At 41.7% G+C, this 27984-nt stretch overlaps 1 protein-coding gene across 2 annotated transcripts; it reads right to left on the bottom strand.

Moving 5' to 3' along the window:
- Window positions 1-169: 169 nt before the first annotated feature.
- LOC306826914 (myosin IXb) lies at window positions 170-26603 on the bottom strand (the record flags this gene model as incomplete). Of its 2 annotated transcripts, none has more annotated exons than XM_079348467.1 (39): window positions 170-1303; window positions 2188-2312; window positions 2404-2504; window positions 2897-3020; window positions 3184-3315; window positions 3531-3636; window positions 3870-3998; window positions 4538-4730; window positions 4837-4910; window positions 5025-5136; window positions 5226-5267; window positions 5360-5530; window positions 5678-5785; window positions 6165-6352; window positions 6894-6973; window positions 7071-7180; window positions 9264-9345; window positions 9584-9925; window positions 10590-10720; window positions 10901-11050; window positions 11373-11495; window positions 11635-11745; window positions 11840-11920; window positions 12958-13080; window positions 13249-13288; window positions 13405-13497; window positions 13966-14041; window positions 14202-14391; window positions 14689-14830; window positions 15726-15847; window positions 16197-16331; window positions 16615-16731; window positions 16815-16904; window positions 17034-17157; window positions 18190-18290; window positions 19789-19888; window positions 20068-20130; window positions 20259-20353; window positions 25827-26603. In XM_079348467.1, the coding sequence occupies 39 exons, from the start codon at window positions 26601-26603 to the stop codon at window positions 1023-1025; spliced, it is 5484 nt and encodes a 1827-aa protein (XP_079204593.1). In that variant the 3' UTR covers window positions 170-1022. The 2 variants fall into 2 exon arrangements, with proteins under 2 accessions (XP_079204593.1, XP_079204594.1); XM_079348468.1 differs by having other exon boundaries at window positions 1169-1303; window positions 2176-2312.
- Window positions 26604-27984: the final 1381 nt, after the last annotated feature.

Below are 27984 nucleotides of genomic sequence, written 5' to 3'. Positions count from 1 at the left end.
ACTTAGACATTAGATGTTGTCCTCTTCTTAGTCAACAAATCAATATTTTTTTGCAATTTAAGAAAGAAAGTTTGTCCTCATCATTTGCAGTATTTTTCTGGTCTGTTTTTGCACCGGGATATACAGGTCAGCTGACTTGCTAGATTTGACTTTATTACAGCAAGAGGCATCGGGAACTGTCAATTTATTTTAGTTGAAGGTATTAAACTTTTGAGAACGTTCACCTAAATAAGCATTATTCAAACCCCTTATAAATGTACAGGCATGCACATCAGAAACAAATCTACATGCAGACAAATTATTACTTGGTGATTATGCACTGCCTTGCAATAGCACATAAAAATGACAAAATAGAGTATTTTCAGTCGGTCTACAAGGCAGCATTATGAGCATTCTCTTTACAGGTGTGTTGAATTAACGCTCTGTCACAGCAGGGATATTTACCACAGGAAACCGAACAGCAACAAAAACATTTGAAGGGTAAACATGCACTCAATGAAGGCACATCATGTAGTGTTGCTCTGTGATGAAAGCATTCTAATTTTTTGGTAGACTTACAACTTTTGTTTTTCCATAAAAAAGGCCAAAACATCCCACGAGTACCACAATGGTTCAGAATGAAGTCCTTCTGTTAAAGAGGTGCTTGTGTCCTCAATTGCTCCTCATTGTGTTGTCCTGTTTGTCTCAATAGATGAAACAAAGTTGTCCCCCGGCTTCACAGGACTGGTCCAAAACACCGTCCTATTATAAACTGTGGACTGCACGGTTAGAAAATTGAAAATAACAAATAAAATAACATGTTTCCATTGTTTTATTTGAAAAAAGCTGAAAATCCTTGTTGTTTGGTCCGGATCTGCCATGATCACCCTGACGAGATTATCTCCCATTAAATACAAATAAATTCTCAAAGCACTGTTTTCATAGCAGCATTGGAAAATCTATAAAACAAGGTTTACAGTTTCTTCTTTTGTCATGACATTTTTATCACAAAATCAAAAAGTTGACAGTTTGCTGTTGAATGTTTAGGTTAGATCGTCTTCATCGTCATCGATGTAAGGGATCTCCAGATCGTCAAAGCTCCTGTTGATAGTCCTGCTAGTGTCCTGTGGCTTGTCAGTTGGTGAGAGATCGTCTTGGCCAGGCTGGAAGCACGTGAGTTCGGTAACATCTGGTTTTTGTCCTGGTGTGAACTCTCTCCGTTCATCACCTGTCAGAGCCATTAGACTTCTGACTCTCTGCGCCAGGTCAGGAGGTTTAGGAGGGCAGTCTGGTTTCTGGGTTTTCAATCTCATGGTCACTTTTGCTGGTAACAAAACATAAGTAATTATCAATCTTTGAGCCTCTTGTATAGCACACTGTAAACCACAAGTTCCTTTATAGGTTTGATAATGTTGCTTATTTATGGGGCATTAAAAAAACATGCAACGTTTAGTTACTGAACCGGTTAGACACATCAGATTATATCAACTATGTGGTGACTACACTCCAGGCACTACATGTGCTTAAAATCCCTTATTAAAAGGAGCAAACTGTAAGATTTCTACTGATTTAGCTATACAATGACCTTACCACATCATCAGATATTAGAGACACATGTTATAGTGAAGTGCTGGCGCCTCTGACAACAACGCAGCAGCTGTTTGGATCCCGGCCCTGAATGGTCTGCTTTTGTTCGGACCAGATAATTAGGCGGTTTTAAGGCTCCGCCACATGGCCGTTTTGGACACCCCTCGGTTTGCCAGGCAAACGTCAAAACAACAGGTGTTGCAGTGACAGAAGCGGGGGAGATAACTGGTTCAGATATAGCTGGTTCTAGCGGACCTAAAAAGCCTCAGCAAATGATCTAATAAGTTCCACGAGCTCCGAAATATCGGACATACTTTTGAAAAATGGAGAGGCTGGAATGCAAAAAGGTTTCAAGAGCGATGCCGAGCTGGCTTAACACTGAAGCTTCCTTGCCTGAACTATGCACATGGGCTCTAGAGAGGAGGGGGATGGTGAGAGGAAGCTCTCCAATGTTTTGAATTTGGACTTCAATACCCATTTTAAATGTGTCAGAGTCACCGATAGCTCCTTGTGCCAAATGTATTAAACAAGGTCACACTGACATGATGAAACAACAACTTTAGCCGTAAATCTTCTTCTTGTACCCAGAGGAAGGTAAAGGTACTTTACCTCCCTACTGACCTTCCGAGTCCAGGCTATCCAGGCGGTCCTCTAGGCTCTCTGTGCTCATCGACGACGATGAGTCCATGTTGTCGTTGTCAGAGTTGTCTTGCTCCAGGTCAGGTAACCTACAGGCCAAGTCCACCCTGAAAGCAGCCAAACAACATCTCATTTAATGTCACGGAAATTCATCACAGACCGTGAACTGAACTCGAAACTAAAATAATCTCATCTCACTTTTCTTGCTTTATGGACTTGATCCTATCGATGAGGGTCCTCTCGGTCTCATCTGAAGGAATCGGTTCGGGAGCGTCCAGCTCTGACGGCTTTTCAACAATCTGCAGAGAAATCAAAGAAGTGATGGTGTAAGCGATTTGATCAAGTCACTGAATTCATCTGCAAAAAAACCCATTAACTTTAACTTGCTATAAAACTTCAGACTATTATTGACTTCAGTCTATGAAATGACCCTGCATTTATTAGGGACAGGCGTCAATGCCAGACAAGCCTATATCTATTTTCAAAACAAACTCATGCAAAGCAAAGACAATGAAATTATAAATTCAAACCAAAAAGAACATTAAACATGTTACATAGTTGGGATATCGTTAAAAAAATTGAATTACACATCACTAGTTTGATCTTGTTTTTTAAGACCTGCCTTTTCTGCTTATGATCAAACTAACTGCAAAGAGGCCTCTGACTGTTCAGCCGTGTACATTTCCCTCACCGTGTTTTGTCTCCTGAGTTTGAGCTGATTGACAGCCAGCGCCTCAGCGTATTCCAGCTCCTGAATGTTCTGCATCTTCTCATTGTAGCGTCTGAACTGCTCAGATATCAGGACTTCCACACAGCTGCACAGAACAGGGTCAGAAACCAAAACACACCCATATGTCAGAGAACACATGTAGTATTGTGAAGGTAGTGTTTTCCTAGAAGGCGGGACATGTATTGACATGAAGACAGTGAGACTCCTTTCGACCATGTGGAGTTATAGAAATTCCCTTTAAGACTCACGTTGTAGTTTTGGCTACATCCTTCATACCAAGGAAAGGGTCATCGACGTCAGGTGACCGTAGGATGCATGGGGCGAACACTATAGCAAGAGAGCTTGGAGACATCTTGTTATGCTCTTCCTCTTTTGCAACCCTAAATGAAACAAACCAAAACCTCACATGACTTTCATGAACATAGATCATCATCATCCTTGTTAAAAATGCACAGGGGGGAAATATTTTGTTCAAGTAAATACATTGAAAAAGAAGGATATTTCAAAGAGATCGATAAATAGATGTTCTATATTGATCCCAAGTTGGGAAATTGTGGCGTTACAGCAGCAAAGAGAGTGACAGAGATTTTCCAACCTGACAAGGTGAAAGATGAGCCGCTCCAACGTGCTGTAATTAGCAGGAGGAAGTTCATCCACCTTTTGATAAACTGCTCTTATCCTCTCCGATTTCTCAGGCAGTTCTGAGGACAAAAACATGGAGCTTAGATAAAGTTCATTTCCAGATTGGACATTTTCTTTTTTCATGAACAAGATTTAAAGCAAAGCTGATGAAACCATCTTTCTACAAATTGCATGATAAAAACTTGATACCTAACTATTGTGATAACGATGCACAGTATGCACAGACCTACAAGTTCAATTCAGCTCCTGTGCTTTGCACTTTCAAATGCAGTTACTCTCAACATTCACCGACCTGCTGCATGTAGGAAGTCGCTGTAGAGAGAGAACGTCATGAGGGGGTCCGGCAGCTCTCTGAGCCAGCGTTTAACCAGACCTGTGATGGTGTGGATCGGGTAGTTCTCTAAACAGGCTCCATCAGGATCTGATGGCAAAGAGATGAAGAAGAACAAACACATGAACACACACCATTCTTCTTTTAAGGTGAGGAAATCATTTTTCCCTCCGCAGCCTGATGAAAAAAATATGTCCAAGATAGTAAGAGAAGAAAAGTTTGAATATCTGTAAGATGTAGAAGGAAACTCTTGGGCTCCGGCTGCTCCAGAACTGGAGGTGGGAGCTCTAAAGAGAAGGACCTCAGACGTTCAAAATATAACTGAGTGGACTCCTTGTTTCAGGCAGGATCCAAGGACAGTACTGGAGCACACAAATCACTTAAGGCAAATTTATTGTGGTGCAAAATACTTTCTTTGGATCCTGCCTGAGAGGAGGAGTCCACTGAAATATATTTTGATCCTTAAAATGTTTTTGTTTCAATACAGTTGGCAATTCAGTTCGAATTGTGTGCTCCTATTTGCCTATCCGAGCCACATTAGCAGATGAGGAACAATCTTGGAAACGCACCAAAAAGGGTAAAATAGAATAATATATTTTTTCCCAGCTGATTTGCAAAGAATTTCTTACTGGTCTGCAGAATCTGGTGGAGCTCCCTAGCTCGACAGGTGGAGCCCGACTTGCGGTAAATTCCCTCCGTGTAGAGTCCGTTCAGCTCCACATACATCAGCAGGGACTCCACCACTTTGGGTACAGGGTTGGCTTTACTGGTGAGGACGCACACCTCGACCCCAAAGTGAAGCGAGCCGGGTATACTGTCATCCTATGACGAGCAAAGACGAGAAGAGTTCAGACCAGTCGTGTATGTTTTAGGAAAAATAAAATACAACTTGTATTGATAGAGTTTAATAAAAAATGTTGTTTCCGACCTGCCTGGCGCACAGTGTCGAGCAGTCTGTGATGATTTTGTTCAGGCATTTCTTGTGACATACTAACTTGCAGGCTTAAAAGAAAAACAGCATTAAGAGTTCAAATTAATACTCTCTCTTTCTCTAATTTTTTTTTAATGTTTTACATGTGCATGTGACTTGTGGTGCAGTTTTGTTTTTTAACTCACCACTGCACATGTAAGCTTTCTCCATCCCCCAGATGTAGGAGCCGCACAGGTCACATGACTGCATAATGTTGACTTGGTAGGTGCTGAACCGATGATCCAGAGGACTATTGAGCTGAAGAGAGGATGTACAAACACTCCATGATGAATTACGTGGATGTTTGATTGAGACAGTTCATGGTTCAGGTAAAGACGCAGACTTACACATTTCTCGTTTTTCCTTCTCTTCTTGGTTGTCTTTGTAGCCTGAGAGCAGCCATACGAGAGAGTTTAGAGTCAGTATGATGGTAGTTTATAGCCTCTGACTTTGCTGATCAACATCCACTCTTGTTCTTTACCTTGGTTGGTTCTGTCTCTGTTCGTTTGTTCTGGCACCTGATGAAGCCGTCCAGCACAGACTGAAACAAGTTGACCACCAGCAAGACCTCAGACTTCTGTTTGGGCCCTGCGAGCCTGTTCACTTTGTTGCGGTAGCCATTCATCAGATCTTTGTAGCCGATCTGAGGCCTCTATTGGTCACAAAGTTGAGACGAGACGTACAGTTAGTCAACACCTTCCACCTTCAAGCTTGTTAAGCTTCTAAAACAGACTTCAACTTCAAAATAAAACAGAATGCATCTGTGTTTTAAGGTCCAGTGGAAAGAGGTTGAACCGACCTTGACGGAGTACATGCCCTTGATGGTCTCTCTGAACTGCGTGGTGGATGTGAGGAAGAGGCTCTCGGTTGGTGACAGCTCTTTTCTTCTAGATCCCAGCTCGTTCACCTGGGGAGTAAAGATGAGAAAGTTAGGAGGGTGGCTGTGCCTTCACTGACTCTCGATTGGTGGGCTACAGAATTAAAAAACAATTTGAAGAAGATACAAGATACAACTATTACAATCGTCAAAAGCCTCTCTGGGTTTCTAAGGACAAGACATCCAAGTCAAAATCTCATACAGTAAATAAGATCGTTTTCTCTTCCTTGACAGCTGAATGTGTGAATAGTTCAAATGTGTCCTTTCTATGGGGTTACTGATTTTATTTTGATTTATTTTATTTTGGCTAAACCCCCCCAGCATATCGACTGTACAAAGAGCAGTGTGTGGGTCAAAACATGGAAGAGTTATAAATAAAACCATTTCCCCGATCAGGCGATGACCTCACCTGATTCCCCAGGAATTCATCCAGGTTTCGAAGCTCTTTGCCGTCGGTGATCTCACGGTCGAAAGACGCGTTCAACTGCGGCATCCGAGTGGCCCGGCTTATTCGAATGGTGGGGTTTCGATTCACGCGATCATTGTCCTTTCTTGGCATGTGGTATGGATGGGGAGTGTAGCTGGCCAAGGTGATTGCTGTCAGACAACAGAAGAAAAGGAAATCTGTATCTGACAAATCGTTGTGAATAAAACCTTAATGAAGCCTCTTGATGCAACTTAAGAACATCAAGTTAGATTATGAAGTTTTGCACGTCTGGCCTGTCTGCAGATGGCAGCAGAGAGAAGGTGAGCTATGATAGTAAACTGTGACCTCTATTTGTGAGATATTAGAAAAATAACACCAACATCTACAGAAAATAGAACAATCATGCAAACACAAAAACATGTTTTACCACTACAGGTTTCCATCTCAGAAATCCCCTTTTATCAAGACAACATTTATTGTTGCCCCTGTTGCTGCTGCCTTCAAAGAGCTTAAACATGGTGTAGTACAACTTTGCCTAGTGTGAGTGTGTCCAGAGATATGACACAATAAATGAATTAATAAAAAACAATACCAATTTCTAGGTAATTTATTGTTTTTAAATAACCAAAAAATGACATGTTTAAATATCTGCTCAGTACTTGTGAATACATCCAGGTGTCTGCTTAGGAGAGTAGGTGTCTTCAAACTTACCCATTTTATCTGATGGAGGATCACTGCTGGGGGAATATTTAGGAGAACGCTTCTTTAGGAATCTACTGAGAAACCAAATCCTGTAGAAAAGACAGCATGTATCAGTCCTGTGCAGCAACATTACATGTATGCTCAGAGCCTTGATCAACTGAAGTTCATCTGGGAGACAGGTTTCACCTCTCAGGACTTGTGAGTTGTGATTGGTGAGATCCGTGTTGTCCCGAGTCTTCATCGTTTCTTCTGGGTGGAAGACTGAACCTCGACCCATCAGGCTCCGCTGGCAACCGCTACAGAATCAAAACATTTACATCTTCTGAGTCACAGTATGAAAACAGAAAAGGCCATTAATAAAACAAACGAAAAAGGAAAAAAAAAATTAGTTCCAGTGTCAGAATAAGAGTTAGGCCTCTCTCTCCACCAGGTCCTCCTCCAGCAGCAGCCCCACAGCTCCTCCACCACCACCAAACCCCATCAAGTATTAGTGGGATAATGGTAGACCTCCACCATTTTGTCCTCGTCATGCAAAGCTTCACTATCCCCTGCCACCAGCTGGATCTTGACCTTTTTGCTTCAGTAAGTTAGTACGATCAAAGTTAACAAACCGACTTTGTGTTATGGTCATAAACATTTGTTTTTCCTCACACAGACGTTAGATTTAATGACACATTTAGAGATTTTCTCATTGCCTTCATTAATGGATGTGATTGGCTGGACGTTATGAGTGTTATTAGAGCCCAAGGTATTAATCGGCCAGCCGATAATATTGGCCGATATTAGCATATCCAGACACTATCGGCTAATTTCAACACATTTGATTTGTGTTTCACTGTATTACAATAGCAGTTCTCTGTCACCAGCAGAGGGCGCTATATGGATTACATCTTCATCACTCTCTCTCTCTCTCTCTCTCTCTCTCTCTCTCTCTCTCTCTCTCTCTCTCTCTCTCTCTCTCTCGAGTCAAGCAGTGATGCACTTACATGCACGGTTACTTTCCAGGAGAGTGGCCATCTTGTCTTCATTATAAATCTTTCCCACAATTATGTGATAAACACATCTGACGGACCGACACAATAAATGTGTTTATCTATGTCTTCTATCGCGGCACATAAATCCCATATCGTTTGGGCCCTTGTGATAACAATGTTTACTGCAGAACAATGATTGACTGATGATTGAATGATTTTGGCACCCCCTTATGGCCAAAAGCGTAAATCTTCCTCTCTTCGCAGATTTTCACTTTTGATGTATTGGTAGCGCCTTCTGACAAAAAACAACTCCTCCTGTTTGTTAACAGTCAACTGTATGCTCTTACTCCCTAATATCTGCCTTTAAACTACATATAAAGGAATCCGTCTGTAGATGGTCTCGTTTGACACCTTCCCTGTGGCAGCACTTAGAGGCATTAAAATGAGTTTACAGAAAAAGGCCATCTTGTCGCTGATGGTCTCGTTTGCTTTTGTTGCTCATAAATTGGAACAAGTACCAATTTTAGTCTGTTTCATAATACACTAAAAACTCCTCACACAGGCTTTGATAAATGCTGTGTGTATATGATGACTGCTTTAAATAGGTGAAGTTAATTTGCATGAATGTACTTTTGATCTGTAAACATTCAAATGAAACAAAAAGCTAAAATAACTAAATTAAAAATCTTTTCATTTTTAATAAACACAAGTAATAGTGATTTGTCATCTTCTGCAGTATTTTGAAACTAAGCCTGCAGACTAAGGGCTTTTTGAGATGACGAGAAAAAAAAGCAAAAAAAAAAAAAGAGCTTTGATATTTCCTCATGGTTTCATTTCTTAAGCAACAGGTCTTTTTTTTGTCCTGAGCTGCAAAGCAGAAATAAGAAGTCGCAGTACAATGAAACCGTCAGTCAGTTCGAGGCATACACATGCAAGGCCTGCATGCAGGGGAGTGCCGCTGTAGCTCGAAATGTCTCTTCGGTCAGTACCTTGACCTGAGTTTTGAAGTCCCGGACATCCATGCTACTGACTGAGCTCTTCATATTTGACACATGGGGGTTGATTGGAGGCAGCGGAAAGCTCCAGTACTCGCTCTCCTTGGAACCGCCAAAGTTAATCATCAAACCGCTACGGGCATAGGCTAAGCGCCGCTTGCGTTTGGGCTGCTTGCGGAGACGCACCCCGACCTGATTGGGCCAGGAAAAATGATGAAGCACAGACTGGGAGGCATTCTTGTTTTCCTTTGAAATAAACCTCCACTCATCTTTTTGTTAGCTTAAACCACATATGACCACTTCACATACAAAAAGCCCAAACTAATATTTGACAGGACATTCACAACAGCTACATGAGAAGCAGAAAGAAAAACCTCTAAGTGTTCTCTATGTGGATACACAGTTTTTACCTCGCTGGTGGAAGGGGAGCTATCAGAGCCGGATGAGCTGATCTTTGATAATTCATCAACAGACATGGACTTCCCCTTGCCCCTGGTGTTGCAAAAGAAAATAAGAGCAGAGCTGTGGATTATTCTGGAAGTAATTCCCCCTGAAACTTATAGTGACATCATCAAAAAGTTGTTACCACGTGATGTTTTCACAACACAGATATGAAAGAAATTATAAAACTTTGACATGGGCAAAGACTTACACTTTTGTTGCGGAGAGATTATAAGGGTGACGTTAACAGAGCTCCAACATCTGTGGAGACAGACTTTAGTTTACTTACTGAAATCCTTCCTTCGTGTGGCCTCGCCGCCGCAATTCTGGACTCGAGTCATCGCTCTGTCTTTCCCGCCATCTCTCGGCCTTCTCCTTCATGACCTCCATTTCTGTATAGCGCTGCAGCGAGCTGGCACTGGAAGGGCTGGTGGAACGATCATTACTGCTGACTTTAGGGTCCAGTGGGAGGGAGAGGGGTCTGTTCAGAGGGGGAGGAGAACCTCTGCCCTCTCGCTTCTCCCTGCTCCGGTCTCTCTGTGCAGACTGGCCGTTGACCGGGTCGAGCTGCTTGGCCCTGCTGGGACTGAGCTCCACTTTGCTCTGCCTCTTCAACTCTTTTTTTGTCAAGCTGTTCCAGGAGAATCACTGTATCAAGACTGGCAGCAGATTCACTGTACTCATGATAATGCTAAAGGCTTATTATTATCTGCATTGACTCTAAGTTTGCACAAAATGTTTAATGTTCAGACATTAAAACCTGGACGGATAAGAACCTGTGCAGTACATTATTTGTCCACCAGAGGGAATGAGCCATTTTTCATCTTAAAACGACCTTCTCAACACATATCTCTACTCAAATTATTCACGACTAACACTCACTCATTAACATTCTCCTTGAGTACCAGCTCTGTGATGTCCAAACATAAACATATAAACATGTTCCCAGAGACAGACCTTGTGCAGAAACCGCTTTTAAGATTTTAAGAATTGAGCGTTTTTTGTGCAGAAGGTTTTGAGTACAGGCCGTCTGAGCCGCTTGGACTTCCAATAAATGCTTTAAATGCCTCTGTTGCTTTAAACGAGAGCTGTTTTTACAAAGACCAGCACACCAATAAACATGACTCTTGAATAAACATTCTGTCAGAGTCTGATTTTAAACGCACGTTGGGTGGACGTCATACAAAGGCTCCTTTAACCTTAATCAAACATGTGTTTTTTTGCATCCTAAAAGCTCACCTTGTATTCAGTGTATTTGTACAGTGTAAGCAGAGGAAGTTATGTAGTCTGGTTACCTGTCCCGTCCGGGCCGTGCTTTAGCCTCATTCTCGTGTGGGTGATTTGACTTCTTCAGGGAACTCCTCCATGCTGTCTGGATCACTGAAGCAGCTCTGTTTTCTTTCTCGTAAAACTCACGCCAGTTCCTCTGAAAAACACCAAACTTTGTTAATTGAGGCCATCGAGCATGTTCTGCATTTGCTCTAACATTAAAAAAAAAAAACACATTCAAAAGGACACTAAGCTGTCAAGCCAAGAGGGCATCCTTGGTGGAAGCGTTTGGATTGTGTTGTAGCGTCATGAGGAGATTTGCTTCTGTACATGGCACCTGTATAATCAGAGTGGCGTCTTTCTTTTGCAGGAAGTGTAACCTCATCAGACAGGCACGGAACCAGCGCTGCAGAACAATGATGTGACGCATCACTTCTCTGTTCAGTGAGTCCTGTAGCAGCTGTCTCTCCTTCTCCTTCAGAAACACCTGAGCAGGTAAACGAAAGGCGACATCTTTACTGCATTACTTTCTATGACTTTTATGTCTTTATGTGCGGCAGCTAAACAAAATGTTGGTGACAATGTTCTACCAAAGTTGACCATAATGCTTTTCCACTTGGGTCATTTGATATTCAAAGTTTTTTGCTTGTCAGGTTTTAAAGCATTAGAGAGAAACATAGTTTCATGCAGAACTCGCGTGTAACGGGGAGGTAAGGATCTCATGTTGACATCCCAACGACACTTCAATCCCTCTGGACTTTGTAAAACTGAAATGAAAAATAAAGGAGTGATACTGTAAATCTATTCACCTGTGTTTTCCCTATTTGATAGGTGCTCTTGTGTAGCTCCATCCTCACAAGAAGCTCTGTTATATGCTCGGGTGTTGCCGTAGCTCCTTTTGGCAGTAACAACCGGAACTTTTCCAAAAACTCCTGTCATTGAGAGAAAACACATTTATCATAAGTCCAAACATACTTCCCTGTCATTATAAAGCACAGTTTTCACGCTTTTCACCATTAAACTGTTTTGAATGTTCAGTGTCGTTATTTACATGTATATACGATTGCAAACCTTAAAAGTGTATTTGGCGCTGTAGCCAGACTTCTGGACGTTAACTATCTGCCGTATGCCTGTGTACTTGATTTGCTGCAGCACAAGTTCATCATCAAAGTGGAGCTCCTTCTGTAAAAACAAAACACTCGGGCTGTGAATGACTGTCTCATACAGAACACATGTTGAACTTCACAGCGTGGGGCCACTGATTCACAGATGTTACCTTCTCAGCATTGGAGCGAAGACAGAAAATGAAGAACGGCTCTGCTTTTTCCATCGTCTCTATCAGATTCCTGAGCGAGGCCTGTCAGATGCATAAAAGCTCAGTGAGTGATGCACTTTTCTACGATGAAAGAAAGAGTTCAGAGATTTTTTAAATGCTTCTCCTGTTTAGTTGAAATTTAGTTTGCAACATAGTCAAGTACGACAGAACTCTCATACAGACAGAAACTCATTGAATTTCTTTAGAATAGTCAAAAGAGAGGCGCTGGTGACGCAGTGCTTGGTGCATGCGCCCCATGTGCAGGGACTGGGGTCCTCTGGGTGGGCGGCCCAGGTTCAAATCTGATCTGTAGCTCCTTTCCTGCATGTCGTTCCCCACTCTCTCTGTCCCTGATTTCTGACTCTGTCCACTTTCCATCTCTTCAATGAAGGCACAACAAGCCCCAAAATAAATCTTTAGAAAAAAAGAATTGTCAAAAAAAAAACGTGACAAAAAACTATTATAATTTTAAGTCAAGATTTATTGCTTAATTTCGCATTTTTCAGAGTGAAATGAGTCCATCACTGTGACTTCAGACTAAAGGGGCTCATCTACGGAGCGCCTAAAGGGACAAAATATAATGCAATAAAAGAAAATGTAATGCTTTCATTTTAAACCTGAATTTATCACGATGATCTCGTTAATACTGACAGCCCTAAGTACAAGTTGTTATTACTCTACAGTGTTTTCAGTGGATACTGAAACTACAGCCAAAGCTCAAAACCTTTAGATGGACTTTATAAGATTTTTGGTTTTTAACAGTGAAGTTCCTCAGAAGACACTTAAAACTTTTTTCTGTGCAGAATAATGTATTCTGAAAGGATTATGAAGAGGCAGACAGGATTTAGTTACCTCTTAAATACGTCAAAGTAAACGTGTGATGCAGTGGTTTCACTCCCACATGTCATCATAAAAAGAAAAAAAAACAGGAAGAGTATGCCACATCAAATATACGACAAATGCAGAACTGACTTGAGCTCCACAACGTCAGATGTGCTCGACACCTGACGCAATGATTCAGGTCGCATCATGAGAAGAACGCTAGGATTCAGAAAAAAGACGTTTCAAAGAAAACAGACCTGGAACTGAGCGTTCACTGTGGGCGGCTTTGCCCTCCTGTGAGGGTGGAAGATCACCTTGCTGGTTCGGTCGTGTGCAGTCAGGCCGACGATATGTTGGATTGAGCTGAAATTCACCAGATTCTGTTCACGAAAGCAGAAACATCTGTTAGCATCTGTTAGCATTAGATGAACACATAAACGCTTTAATACAACACACGCGTAGATTAAGAATTACACCTGAGTCTCATTCAGTTTGATGATGAATTATTAAAAGTTTAAATTAAGCTGCACACATAATGAGGCCTCTACCTTTGGAATTAGCTGCTTCCGTCGACCAGCTCGGCTTTTTCTGCAGACGATACAAACGACAACAAATGACTCTTCAGCCTACAGCTCGGGAAACAGACGTCGAGAAGGTGCTAGTTAACACATTTATTTTCAAAAGGCATGACAACGAGCTCTTACTTCTTCTTCTCAAAATTCAAATAGATGTCCTCAAATACGTCAAGAGGCAGCTCGTCAGAGCGATCGAAGGAGAAATCCAAGGTCATGCTGGTGCTGTAAATAAGAGAGGTGTTTTCTTTAATCTCTAATTCACATCAAGCTCAAGATGTTCAGAATATGTGTGTTGTCTCTGTGGGTCACAGTTTGTGTTTAAAAATGTTCATAAAAGGACAACTTGTTTCAGTTCATGTTGAATATGTTTGATGACTCTTAATCTGATGAGGATATGTGACTGTCTTCACTCCACCTGACATGCAACAAACACCTGATCCAGATAAACGTAGCGTCAATACTTCCTCATGCAGACTCTTGAATGGGTAGACCTTTGTGTTCTCCGTAATAATGGTAACATCACAGGTCAAGTGACGTGTCTAAACATCATCATTAGTAATAATGTCGATCTAAAGGAAGTTTCCTTAACAAATAAAATATTAACCCACTGATCAAAATGAGTCAATGAATGAGCAGAACATTACGAAGGACGGTGTCAGTGGACTCAGCATCTGGAGCAGCTGAACTTACCTGGACAGCCTGTCGATGGGACTGCTCTGCTGTTTCATGTCTTTGAGGGATATCCGGGAGTTTTGTCTGCTTTTCACTGTGGTGACCAAACAACAGGACAGTGTATTATCATTAAAACATAATATCCCATTTCATCAACAAAAAGTTAGGTAAACATGCTGTTACACATCCAAACACTTCCAATATCAGCGGCTGCTGGAAGATAAAAAACTGGTTTAGCAAACGTTGCCTCTTACTCAGTTCAGCCCGGTTGCGTCCTATTTTTTTGAACACCGAGAGGATGCGAACGGTGGCTCTAAGGACTCCCCATCTGAACAGCGCCTCCGGACTCGACGCAACCAAGCGATGCAGGAAAGAGCGCTCGCTGCTCCGTAGAAGTGATATGACCTCAGGACGCATGTGCTCAGTGTTTTTCTCTCGGAAATCCTGAAGAACAATAAGGGTCACGATTCACAGAGTGGTCACTTTAATTCTAGCTTAAGATAGAAACATACGAATCTGGAATCATCATTCACATCTTCAAACGGAACAGTGCAACAACTCTGAGTCTGAGTCATTAATGATTCACTTAGTTTGAACACGTTTCCTGATTTTTCCCACAGCAGCTTATCAAACAAGGCTTCTGCACACAACTTCAACGTTTCAGTTACCGAATGTAGACAGGGACTGTTTTTTATTTACCCTTAAATTTAAGAAGTCTACATGGTGGGAAATATACGGCACCTTGATGCGATATCTGACCCTGCCAGCAAAGTGTTGAATAACAAAGGATGGCTCTGCATCTGAAGCAGGCGAGAAGAACGGGTTGTCCTGATGCTGCTGCTTCAACTTGTCCAACAAGGTGTCATCTGTGGCCTGAGGGAGGCTGAAAACACAGATAGAGAGAGAGAGAGAGAGAAAGAGAGAGAGGGGCAAAGATCAATATCAACATGATACCAGAGGAGATGCAGATGTTGGAAAAATATGGGATAAGACTTAAGACTAGGGGTGTGAAGGTACACGTACTCGGGCTGTCGAATCGATCAATGTTGAATTTAAAATGTTATTTAAAAAGACATGAAGGTCTCCAAGTATGAGCTGTCGATGCTGCACTTAATACAATGTGTAAAAGGGAAGTTCTAAATGTTCCTCATAAAGAAAGAAAAGTGTTGCATCAGGTCCCTTTACTGTGCCACAAAGCGAACCTTCAAAACTGAGAACCACAGAGAACCGACATGTTTGTGTACCGTTACAGGCCTACATGAGGCAGGATCACGTTGTTGCTGGAAGAAGAGAATATGAAACATTTAAACTCAACATTCAAATATCTAAATTAAAAGTTTTTTTGTTGAGTACGTACATCACCTCAAATATTTCCAACAGTTATCAAAGGCAGAGAATCGGTAATTTTATGGTTGTAACAGGACGTGTCTTATCTGACAAGTATATCGTTGCCAAGGAACACGTTACGTCAAAGACCGCAGCATAAGGAAGCGGGAGCTGCTACTGAAAGCTCACTCGTTTATATTGACTAGGTTCAACATGGAGATCGGTTTCACCAGGGAGGGAGTAGCAGAGAGAACTCCCATGATTCCCCGCTAACCTCCACATCATCTTTTGTTTTTGTTTTGATTGAGCGCTCCCTGGCGACAGACGTTACAAACTGTGTTTCAGGCCTTTATTAAGAGGTGGATAGAGCGGATCAAGTCACAAAAAGATAATGACAGAGTGACATCATACAGCAGATGGCTGAGGGTGGGAGTTCACTGAAGTTGACCGACCTGCTCTCCTCGTCCAGCAGTTTAAAGAGTCCTGTTGAACTCTCACTGATCAGCTGGATGCAGCTACTGTTGTCAGCGTGGTCGATGTTTTGCCAGGTGAGACCCTCCGACACATAGACTTCCTGAATGACATTTCAAACACAACGATACAATATCAGCAGTCAAAACAGCACAAACAGGAATGAGGACACCTATCTAAAATGGTTACCATGGTATCGACAAGTCTGAAGCATCCTTGATGACAAATGAAAAATAAAACATCAAAAACAAACAGAAAGGAAAGCACTCGTTCCTTAATCACAAATGGAAACTTATCTAAACTGAGATAATGATGAAATAAACAAGGCTGCTGTTTAAAGTGACCATCAGTATCAACTCATCCCATTCATACACATTTAGACGCCACTGACGGAGCAGCGGGAGCATTTTAGGGTTCAACGTGTCGGACACATCAAAATGAGAAACACCTACTTGTGCAAGCGTGAAGATGTGCCGGTTGTTGTAATACTGCAGTTTCTCAGAGGTGTAGTTGATGCACAGCTGCTCGAAGCCGTTTACGCGGAGGTTCTCAAATCCAAACATATCCAGGACACCGATGGACAAACACTAAAAGACAAGAAAATAGCAAACGGGACAATTTATACGCATCATACAGAAAGCAGCATACATGCTTCTGTCATTGGTTCGCAGGTTACAACCCAAAAACAATGTGTTTCAAATTAATCCAACTATCTAATGACTTCATATTTATGTGCACAAAGACATTTTATTATTCCCATTTCAGGACTTCCCACTGAGTTAGCTTGTTGTTGTTTAAGTGAAAACAGGCCACGCCTATTGCTCTTCATCAGTTTGTTCGTCCCGGCCTTTCCTCTGACACGTGACTTACAGAGACAGACTCCTTGATGTCTCGGCTGTTCAGCACTGCATGGTTGATGTGAAGGATGATCCAGTCAAACAGAACACTGTACAAAGACTTGGCCATGGAGTCCCTCACGCTGTAAGCCTGAACACACAGAAACATCAAGTCAGGAAAGTGAGGGAAAAAAAAAAAAAAAAAACCTCTTACAGTAAATTTAAATTGAATACCTCATGTAAGTTGTACGGTGAAAGCACAGTGGCGTCGGCGCTAAATACTCTCCTCTTGGTCAAAGTCTTGACCAGAAGCTCCTTTTTCACCTTAAAAAAATGACAGAACAAAATGATGACAGCACAACAACACAAATAATAAAGCAGTACTGGACTAGGACTAAGTTGAGACCGTTCATGTCCTTGATTTAGAGGAAAGGCTTCAGTGCAGGAACGTACTTTCAGGAGGTCTGACAGTGTGGACAAAACTTCATCCGGTCCCACTTCCAGGACTTCACTGTCCTCAGACTGTGTGTAGGTCACATTGCCCAGGTGAAGGATCGCAGAGAGGATGGAAAATATGCTGCAAGGGATTGATACAAAATTGAAGTGTAGGCATGAGAGGTCTTTAGGTCTTCAATTTAGGAGTAAGAGGGGAAGCTAACGACTTTCTCTCATGCTAAATATTCTGCTAAGTCATCCTTTTTCATTCTGGTACAGGAGTGAAAAAGATCACCCAAACATGAACCTAAACCCATTTTGACTTCAACTTTTCCACTGGAAAAAAAGTGTCTTTTCAGTTGTATTGCAGAATCAAAAATATATTTTATTTTGGTTTTAAGTCACATCATGATATTCATTCATTGAAATCTGACTGACGTGTTTCAGATTGTATGCCTTCAAATCAAGTTTAAACTGTTCACACTGACTGGTCACTCCTTCATCCCTCCACACTGACAGCAGTGTCTGGTAGACTCATCATTGCTGTGTTGACATTAACGTATCAGTGCTGCCTTCAAGCAGGCACATAGGACTTACTCTACCTTCCTGATATGTTATTAGCTACAGAGACGAGCTGAACATGCAGGAGATACTGAGGAGGCTCACAATCCTGTGGACTTGTGTCTTTACTGTGGTTTGTCACCACGGTAACAAAAACAGGTTACAAATCATGCTGTAAATGCTGGGTTTTTTTGTGCACACTGTGTCCCGAGGCACTCATCCACATGCTTGCTGCATTTTTTTTTTCTCCTGCTTGACTTGACAAGCTCTGACCTGTTACTGAGAGCAGATCAGAAAGCAGGAACTTCTCAACAAGCTAGCGTCACCTCTTTTAAATACTTGTGTTGCTCCAGGTTTTTAAACCCTCTCGGTTAACCAACCACTGAGCTTTCCAGTAATGATAAATGTTTCATGGACTGACTACGCCTTCTGGCATGAACTGATGTGTCATTCGTACGTGTCGGACAAAAAAAACCAAAACAATAATAATACTATTATTAACAACTGAGCCATAATTAGGGGACTTTTTTAAATTCATGTTTTCTTTTCATAAAGATCTCCTTTGTTGTCCTTTTGCCTGCAATATTTAAACTAGACTATAATTCATACTTACTATTTCTTGGTGGTGGCCAAGAAGCCGACCATCTCCAGGGCTTGATGAAGCCTCTTGTATTTCTGCCTGAGGTTGTCCTCGTCATCTAAAGAAAAGTCTTCCTGCAGGAAATCAGACGCGACATGGAGAGAGAGAAGGAGGGTTAATAAATGTGGCTACAGAGGCGTTTGTTTGAATTCAGATTACCTTGGTAATCTAAAGCTAAGAATATTGATCTTTTCATTTGTTCCTTCTTCATCGTGACGGTGAAGAAGTGCTCACACCCGTCGCTGAGTTTTCAAAGCTCACAACAGAAAACTCCTTCATGAAAGTTTGGCTCATAAAAACACATAAACCTGGAAGTGGATCTTTACCTTTTAATTTACAGAAGTTATTCACTGTTAGAGATCATTCAGTTGACAACAGGAGAAAATATCACGTCAAGTTAAACTCTTCAAGCACAACACTAAAACAAAGTTTCAAATTATGGCGTCAAAATATGAAACTGTGACGAGAGACAACAAATCGATGATTCAAATTTTGTGATATTATTGCACTTTTTTTTTTAAACTGCACATTATGTCCACAAAATTTAACTAAATGAAGTTTTGTGAAATAAGAAATCAACCCTCAGTCTATTTCTCGTCAGTCTTTTTATTTCTGCACAACAGAGTTCAAACCCTGTAAAAGGCTGCAGGCACCTCACAGTCTGAACCGTTAGGATTACATTCAACTTAAACGTGACTTTTTAATAATGCAGCTTGTTCAAAATGAGCTGTGTCACCTCTTCATAAACTAAAAATGAAAAAAACAGCATATTTGCTAAAAATGTCGATACTTGGCGACCATGAGGTGAAAAAAAAAATCACCAGACAAAATACTGTGATTCTATTCTTTATTGATTTTTTCCCATGACCTCTACTGAATTATAAATTATGGAGGAACGAATGAATGAATGAATGTGAAAGTCTCCTTCAGTGAGTCCCAGTTTATTTCACTGAAATTGATCGAGCTTTAAATTAGATAGACAAGAACCGTTTTGGTTAATTCAGCTCCATAAGACAAGACATGGAGCACTGCAAAGTGTTTTTCCCTGACTGTTTAATATATATCTTATGTTACTTCTGCGTTTTCAATCTTTTTTTACATATTCAGAGGAAAACGATAAGACACACAGTAGGAGAAGTATAAGTGGAAGCTAAAGTTGTAATCCCATCAAACACACAGATGAAGAGTCTCTGAATTCAAAGAAAGTGAAAGTACTTGATCAACTTGAAAAATGCTGCTCATTTAGTAGATTAAACAAGCAAAATGAAAAAGAGAGTTTTTGCTGAACCAGGGTTCATTTAAGGGCATTTTTAAACAGACATGAAGATGTCAACTCATTTGATTGTGTTTGTTTGAGAGGAGGCAGGTGAGCTGTAAGATCAGTTAAAGTTTACTAGACTGCTTTGTTACACAAATATTTACTGGAACTTTCCAGACATTGTGGATCTGATTCCATCGATCATCAACTGCTGGTTTTCCCCCGCTTTTGATAACATCAAATGAAATCACGCCTCACCCTAACCCTCCCCTTTCTCGGTTACTGCAGCTGTAAAATGGGCGGGTCCAACATACCTGCTTGAGGTAGAGATAATCCTGCGGCTCGAGGAGGTGAAACTCCTCCTGCTCGTCTTTGGACGCTCCCACCAGCAGATAGTAGAACACGTGGTAGTTCCTGCAGGTGAAAAGAATGACAGTACAATCAATCACACCTCTTTCACTGCACATAGTAAAAGGAAAGTAAAAGGATATTGTGCTTTCTTTAAGGACTTTCTGCTCAGGAGCCAGGATTGTAAGAATAAAGAATCACAGCGTGTTTCTGTGAGGATATTAAAGTCTGAGTCTTCACCATACCTCTCATTCTTATCTCGGGACACCACTCTGCACTTTTCCAGCAGGTACTTCTCTACAAATGCCCTGAAAGAGACACAAGAAAAGAGAACGTCCACCGTGTGTGTGAACCATTATCCAAGCCAAATGACGAGATACAAAAAAAACTGAATTAGTTCCAGAAGGGGTTAAAAACTCAAAACACAAAGCCTCACCCTCTGATGACGCCACTCTCCAGATAGTTGAGCTGGATGAACTTCCCAAAGCGACTCGAGTTGTTATTCTCCGCAGTCCTGGCGTTGCCGAAGGCCTGTTTGAAACATAAGGAACATAAGTTTTCGATAAAGTAAACAGAAAACTTTGTGGGCATGTTCCTCACAGGCGCTGGCACGGAGGCCTGAAAAGTGTAAACACAGAACAGCTTTCAAATAAATCCGTTTGGTCTGGAGAGACACTGTTCCAGTTAGAAACCTCATAAACAAGGATTATCAGATGGGGATGATTTTGAAAGCAGGATTTAACGTAGGATGTTCCTGATTATAAATAAATCTGTTGATTTTGTTCTCTGTTTATTTAGAAATCTCTGATCGATTGTTGCAGATGAACTCTGCATTCAGTGTTGACACTCACAGACGGAGACTAAAACATTATCTTAAAAAGGAAGAATGTGCAACCTTTTAATTATAAACCAAAATGGAGCACATCCTGTGTAAATGTGTGTCTGAGTCCTGACTGTGTACAATGTGTGAGAGGCGTGAGTCCCTCCAGCTGTGCCCTTGTCGGGCCGTGCTCATATCATGTTTACGCGGACGGGACGGCCTTGTGTATAAAACAGTTTCAGTCGAGGATTAGAGAAGAAGAAGAACACACTCACTGTTTATTTGGACGTCACATAAGCGTCTTTTAATGGGAAAACACTTGCTCAGCAGATGTGTTCAAATAATTCTGTCTGATATTTCAAGAAATGCTGTTTTAGTTTAAATCGGCCTACAAACATTCAGTTTTTCTGAGTGTGTTAGCATGACCTTTGAACTCCAAAGTAAAGACTCTGCATTGTCATCTGATCTTCCTCTGTCTACGATGATTGTGCTAAACGGCTTATCTCCTCCAGCAGAGCTTGTCAATACTTTTGGTTCCACTTTGCCTTGTATGAACGGACTCTCAGATGAGTTTCTCTGCAGACCGGTCGGCAGAAACTTCACAAAGACGATGAGGTTTTGTTCTGCATTTCTTTTTTCCCACTAAAATGTTTCCAGTCTTTAGATCACGGTCACTCCGTGTCAATTCATGAGGCCACGAGTTGACCAAAGTGTGCTAGCAGTAGCCTGCTAACACAACAACGCAGGCCACAGGCACGTGCAGCTCGAGCCACTTGTGTTTAACGCTGCGTTCTTGTTTAGAAGGCGTTTGTGTGAAGTCGAGGGGAGAGGGGTTGGAGGTGTGTCGCTGGAGGAGAGCTTGTTTTGGTTTCATGCTGGAGCTCACACGAGGACTTAGAAAACTGTTAGATACTCAAGAAGGTCAAATAATCTAAATAATGACTTAGTAGTATATGTTTTGAATGTGATATTGTTTCTTAAGTGAAACAGTTGGCCTTTAAATAAACACTGATGAATTCACAACAGGAGGCTGCTCATTCACTACTACAACAACAGAAAGTTAAAATTGAAAACAGAATGCTTTCTGTCTGTTTGTAAAGTACGTAAACTTGACTTTTAATACGACCACTAAAGGATTTGAGAAACGTCATCATATGCAGATCGCTGAATGTGTCACTTTCCCCTCACATGTTTTATTTCTCATTATTTTGGTTCTTTTTGACAATCATTAGATTTGTGGTATTGTTTTCAAACCTGAAGTATAGCATCACAAAGTTACTACACGCAGCTTTGATTGTTTTGATCCTGAGAATGGAGACAGTTACTATGGACACCAGAAACAACACGACTGACACACCGTCACTGGATTAGATGACGCAGAGAGGTGAGCCCATTTCAGCACCTCAGGCCTCTGTGATTCCAACGTGAGCTTCCCTGAGGGTCGTGTCTTAACAGGCCAGACTAACGCCCGTCTGCACTGACTACTGTACTCATCCAACACCGGCAGGTAAAGCTTCGGATCGCTGGAATGTTCCTCCCGCTGCGCCTCTGTTAACACAGCACGGGAGGTTTCAAACCTGGCTTTTATTTGAAGATCTATCACCCTCACATAAAGTGAATACAGCAGGGGGGGGGGGGGGGGGGGGGGGAGGCTGAAAGGCACGCAGAGGGAGGAGTGACCACGGTATGAGGAAGAGGTGGGGGGAAAACAGGTGTTTCTCCACGTCCCACTTTAGGGGCTGGACCCTCGAGAGAACAGTTTAGTGTGGCCTAACAGAGGAAAAGAAGAGACGCGTCTGCTCAATAAGTCAACAAAATTCCAACTTTATCACCAGGAATTTGGTCTCAAAAATGGCAACAATGTGGGACATACCAGGGGTAACAAAGAAGAAGTGCTGGATCAAATCAGTGACTTCAGTACGATGTCTTGGGGATTTGGTTATTGTGGCGCACACATTAAACTAATTACCTTTATGACATTCATCAAACTATGAACTTTATTAGTAGCTGGACTAACACAGCTTTTCAATCTGCATTTTTATTCTAGCATGACGGTGGCACTCACACGGTGGGTTCTTATGAAATGAAGGAGGGCGACGTGACGATGAAGGTGATTGGTTATAAAAGTCGACAGCAGGAGGACGTTTTTGATGCCTGTATTGTCGGGACAGGAGGACAGTGGAGAATCAGGCCACAGGTCAGATTCGAACCCGGGCCGCCGACTTCAAGGGCTACAGCCTTTGACCACGGGGCCCGCAAACTAACCACTAAGACACAGGCGCCCCGACATATATAAAATGAATGCAGAGTCACTATATTGCATTATTATTATATGCCACATATCACCTTCCACTTTAGAATTTGAACAATTTAAAAAAAAAGGAAAACATTTATAGGAAAACAGGAACTTATTTTTGTCTCATTAGACTTTCCACCCAGAGGGATTTATCTTGTCTATGTAATTCATGTCTTAGTTATCAATGACAAGAGACTGGGTTGACTTTAGATTTAGTCTACCAAAGGCATAATAATAATGAGCTACTACTAAGATGATTTGTTGTGCGAAGGTTTCAGAAAAACAAACGGGTGTTTTCATAACGTCTCTGAAGAATCCCCGGCGTCTGAGTTCACACTAAATGAAAGAAGAGAGCGAGAGGAAGGAGGAGATTTATACTTTGTAGTGTAGCTTCGCCAGCAGACCTTGCCGAGCCTGTTCTGACACGTTCCTTCTTTCTCTTCTCTCTGCTCAGAGACAACGCCCTGCACATTCCCCCTGCAGAGTGCACCTCGGCTTCCTGGTCGCCAACGACACAAAGCTCGACTCAGTCAGGAAAAGCAGCCACTTCATGAAAGCAAGGGGCCCTCACCTGCTGGCTCTGGATTACAGATTTCTACTGGTATTACATGTAAATGGCTTAAAGGAGGTGTTGATTGGGTTTGGCAGTTTTCTTGTGTCTGAACTAAACGCTGACATCATAAGAGATCAAACTAAATCAAAAGTAAGAAGGAAGGAAATGACACATTTCTGACATCTGATAAACAGGAACAAGAATCTCAGGTTTGGACTCATGTATATGAAGGAAACTCCAAGATGACAAAAGGGATTCTGCAAAGTAGCCAAACTGCAAAACCCCAAAACAGATGAACACATCAACTCATCGTGGTTACTTCAGGAGGGCTGTAATAGGTCTTTGCTCAGCTCTGGTTTAAACACTTCTCCTCCTCTGTTGTTGTGGTCTGACCTCTGTCTTCAGTAAACTTCCTTATTTCCTGTAATCAAAATCTCACTTCAACCACATGACAAGTCCCAACTTAAATCTCAGCGTCTTGTAATGCCTGCTAACAAAGACCACAAAAAGAGAAAGAAAAAACTCAATGGCAGACCGATCAGTTAACGGGAGAATATCTCAAACTGTGTCTTATTTCAAGGAGGAACTTGTCAAACTCGTTCAGAGAGGAAGAGCAGTCACTTTCAAAGCACGCTGGCCCCTTGGGATTGGGTACATGAGTGTGTGTGTGTGTGTGTGTGTGTGTGTGTGTGTGTGTGTGTTAGGATCCTTTGTGTTAAAGGTAACCAGGTCTTTAGATGGACAGATAAAACATGGCGTGTAAATAACCTGATTTTCATTCTGATCCTGCAGGGTGTTCACGGCTTGGCAGCAGGAAACGTTCAAACACAGAAATCTAGTTTAGTTTCATCAAGAGGAATTTGAAACCAACAGATGCAGTCTCTGTCTAAAGTGTAAGTATCAAACAAAAGCAGCAGGACCTAACTTGTATGTTGTTGTTTTTTTTCTTCCATAAAGTGTGCAAAGACAGCGGCGTCCTTGTTTCATATACAATTGTTTTGTTGAGGTGTGAAACAGAAAGCAGACGTCACAAGGACATTAGCAGATGTGTCTTTCTGTTACTCATTGACAGGCACAACCTTACAAAGAGACCTTTTAACCCCAAATGAGTGACAGTGAAACTCCAGTCATGTGGTACAGAAGTGTGTGAACTCCTTCTGACTTTTTTTTTTTTTTTTTTTTTTTTTGATGACCTCAATTCCAAGCTCCGATAGCTGGATGTGAAACTGATGAGATGAGAGGACGCAGCATGGACATGATCAGTTCTCTGCTTCTTAATGAACACTGATCACTGTTTCAGGTCCTCATTTTGTCATGTGCTGCATTATCTCTGACACAGAAATGAGTAACATGGCTTAGCACATGGAGCGTGGTGTGGTTAGTATTCATGACATTGCTGTTTTTAATTGCAGCAGGAAATTGACAGCAGATGAAGCAGATACGTATTTCCTGTATTAAAAGAGTAGCTTCTTTGTTTCCTGTCGTGATATGCATGCATCTATAAAAAGAATAAGTTGTTAGCTTGTTTGAAACCGGCTGGAATAAAGATCGATGCCTTTTTATGACCTATAATAACCAACAAGGCCATCTAAATAATTATTTTGAATTCATGCTTCCACTCAGGTTATGTAGGTGTCAGATGATGCGACTAGCAGAATGCTGGATGCTTTTTTTTTCTTTGACTTTGCAAAGATTGGCAAAGAGATTTGTTCAACAACATAATAAACCTTATATTACCCTCAAGTGTAAAATACCCTAAAATGACAAAAAGCCAAAGTTCCTTATTGGAGCTTTAATCCAACGATCAGTAAATGTTTGTCGGACAAAAACAGGGAATCTGTGCTTCAGCTCATAAAACATTGCGAGCAGAACAGGGTCGTCATCTCACTCCCTGCAAGGGAAGAGGACTACCTGTAAGAGGGATTTTTGTTTTCTAAAACTATTTTCTACCTACTAAACTGGAGAAGAAAAAATCAGCATTATTTCATGGTGTCTTGAGCTGATTTGCAGCTTTCTTGTGTGGATGAAATATAGGCTGAATGTGGGAGCTTTAACAGACGAAATGCCTCAAAATGTATTTTTAAAAAATAGGGCTAAATCAATGCATACTTTTTCTTTCTGTCAAATCAAACAATTCAACATTCTTTGAGGTCATGATGTGTGTCAAACTAAATACCTTTCATGTAGTCATTAATATTGAATCAGAAAGCTGATGTCTTGTTTGTTAACTTGATGGTTCAGAGCTGATGGATGATCACACTCATGATTGGTTGCATGCTTGTAGTCACTTTGTTTGTTTTAGCGGGGGGGCGGGCTTCACATCACATTAACCTACCTCTAGCACCGGTCCTGCACCGAGGATGGTTCGTTTCAGCTCGCTGAAGTAGGTCTTCTTGCTGAGGGCGGTCAGGCAGTGGATGAGATAACTACTGCTTTCAGTCTTCCCAGAGCCGCTCTCACCAGATATCACAATGCACTGGTTCACCTGCCTGTTCAGCATTGCCCGAAAGGCCACGTCTGCTATGGCAAATATATGAGGTCTTAGTTTTCCCAGGGGTTGTTTCTCATACATGTTGACATACTTGGGATTGTAGTAAAGGGGTAGGAACTTGTTGGGATTGAGGGCGATGAGGATTCTGCTGGCATAGGTGTAGATTTTAAGTTTGCAAAAGCGCTGGCGCAACGCCTCAAGAATACTCTCCTCAGTCACAGTTTGGAGGTCACAAAGATCATTGTATTCCTCTGTGCAGCCATCCACTTGGTTGTCTCCATTGTTAGCTTGCTGCTGCAGGATAAAGTAGTAGCCTCGGGTCTTGGGATGCCACCTCTGCGTCTCTGGTGGCCACAGCAGGACACGCTGCAAAAGGGAGTCTCCAACCCCCAGTAGCGTCTCCCCTCCATCACGCTCCCTCACCTCCAGCAGGCTGTACTTCTGGGATGCGTCCAGGCCAAGAGTGATCACAGCGTTGTGGATCACTGTCCTTGTCGTGTCCCCACCACTGACCTGCAGGGGACAATAGGTAGCTGTGTCCAGGGGCAGCCTGGGGTAGATCTGCACAACACGGGCCTCTTCATCCTGTTCAGGGGCCCCGGCTCCATCTGTAGCGCTCATCCTGATGTGCTGATGTAGAGGCAGGCTTCAGCATAACGCACAGCCCCACCTTTCTGCCAGTCTCCACTGTACAGAAGCACATTTCAGAGACCAAATGTCAATTCAAGCAGTTACAAAAAAAAAGCTTCCTCAAGTCAATAGAGGTAGAAAAAGCTTTTTTTAGATAAAACCATGAAAAACCCCAAAACACAACATGCCAAGTAACAAATGACGAACTATCAAACAAGAAAAAATGTCAAATGAAGTCTTACCTTTCGAAAATAAATCCCTCAGTTCATCCTTAAGAGCCGAAGCACTCCTGAAAACGACGACAAACAAACAGAAGATATACAGGAGGGAAAAAAAAGGTTTCCCTCACCTGTGCTGCTTAAAAAAAGGTGAATCAACAAGTCGCTTATTCGCGTTCAAACATGATGAAAAAGTAACTTCACAGCAGCTCGGACACGAAATGAGTGATATAAATCAGAGTTTTCAGAGAATTTGGGGACTGACGTCTCCCTTCGTCCTGGTCGAAAAGTTGGGCTTAACTTTACTTCCTAGATGGTTCCACATACGCGCGTGCGCGGCGCGCGCGCTCAAACACACACAAACACACCGACACACAGCCGTCAACGAGGTGAAAATATCTGGAAGATCATCCCACTCCCACTGAGAAGAGGCGGAAAAACTCTGCCAGTGTGTGATACAGCTGCAGAATACAAAACGATAAAGGGCAGCTTCATATTACGAAGGAGGAGATTTGAATAGAGAGCAGAACAGTTTAATTGAGTAACATTTGTTACCTGAGTTTAAACTGTTGCGATGACGCCCCCTGCTGGACAGACGCTGCATAACAGCACTTTATTTAATCACATGAAGTCAATAGTTTGAAAAAGTACTCATGGTTGGCTACTGTCTGTCAGTGCAAAATTACAACCTGCATTTATAAAAGTAAGAAAAGTCTTAACATAAAAATAACGTACAGCATCTAAAGAACTCATCATTAAGATGTCATTGCCATCTGATTTTATTTTATTTTGCATTGCAGTAATAATTTAAGGGACCACTTGTGCAATAACATGTGCATCCATATTTGCACTTTGCATGATAGTGTTCATACTGTAACAACTCTAGCTCTGTAACTTGATCTCTTTTTTTTTTTACTCTTGTTGATACATATTTTCCTCTAATTTGATTTTGCACTGTGATTTTTCTTCTGCTATCTTGCTTTGCTGCTGTAACACTGTAAATTTCTCAGTTTGTGAGATGAATAAAGGATGATCTTATCTCTTATCTAATGTTATTAAGACTGCCCTCAGAATAATGTGTAGGCCTATAGGTGTATTATATCCTTGTAGTATTTAGTGATGTATTATGTGTAAATACATTTAATGTTTCTCCT

This window comes from Symphodus melops (genome assembly GCF_947650265.1).
Source record: "Symphodus melops genome assembly, chromosome: 7".
Classification (NCBI taxonomy): Eukaryota; Metazoa; Chordata; class Actinopteri; order Labriformes; family Labridae; genus Symphodus; species Symphodus melops.
This window is presented reverse-complemented; position numbering and strand designations above follow the sequence as displayed.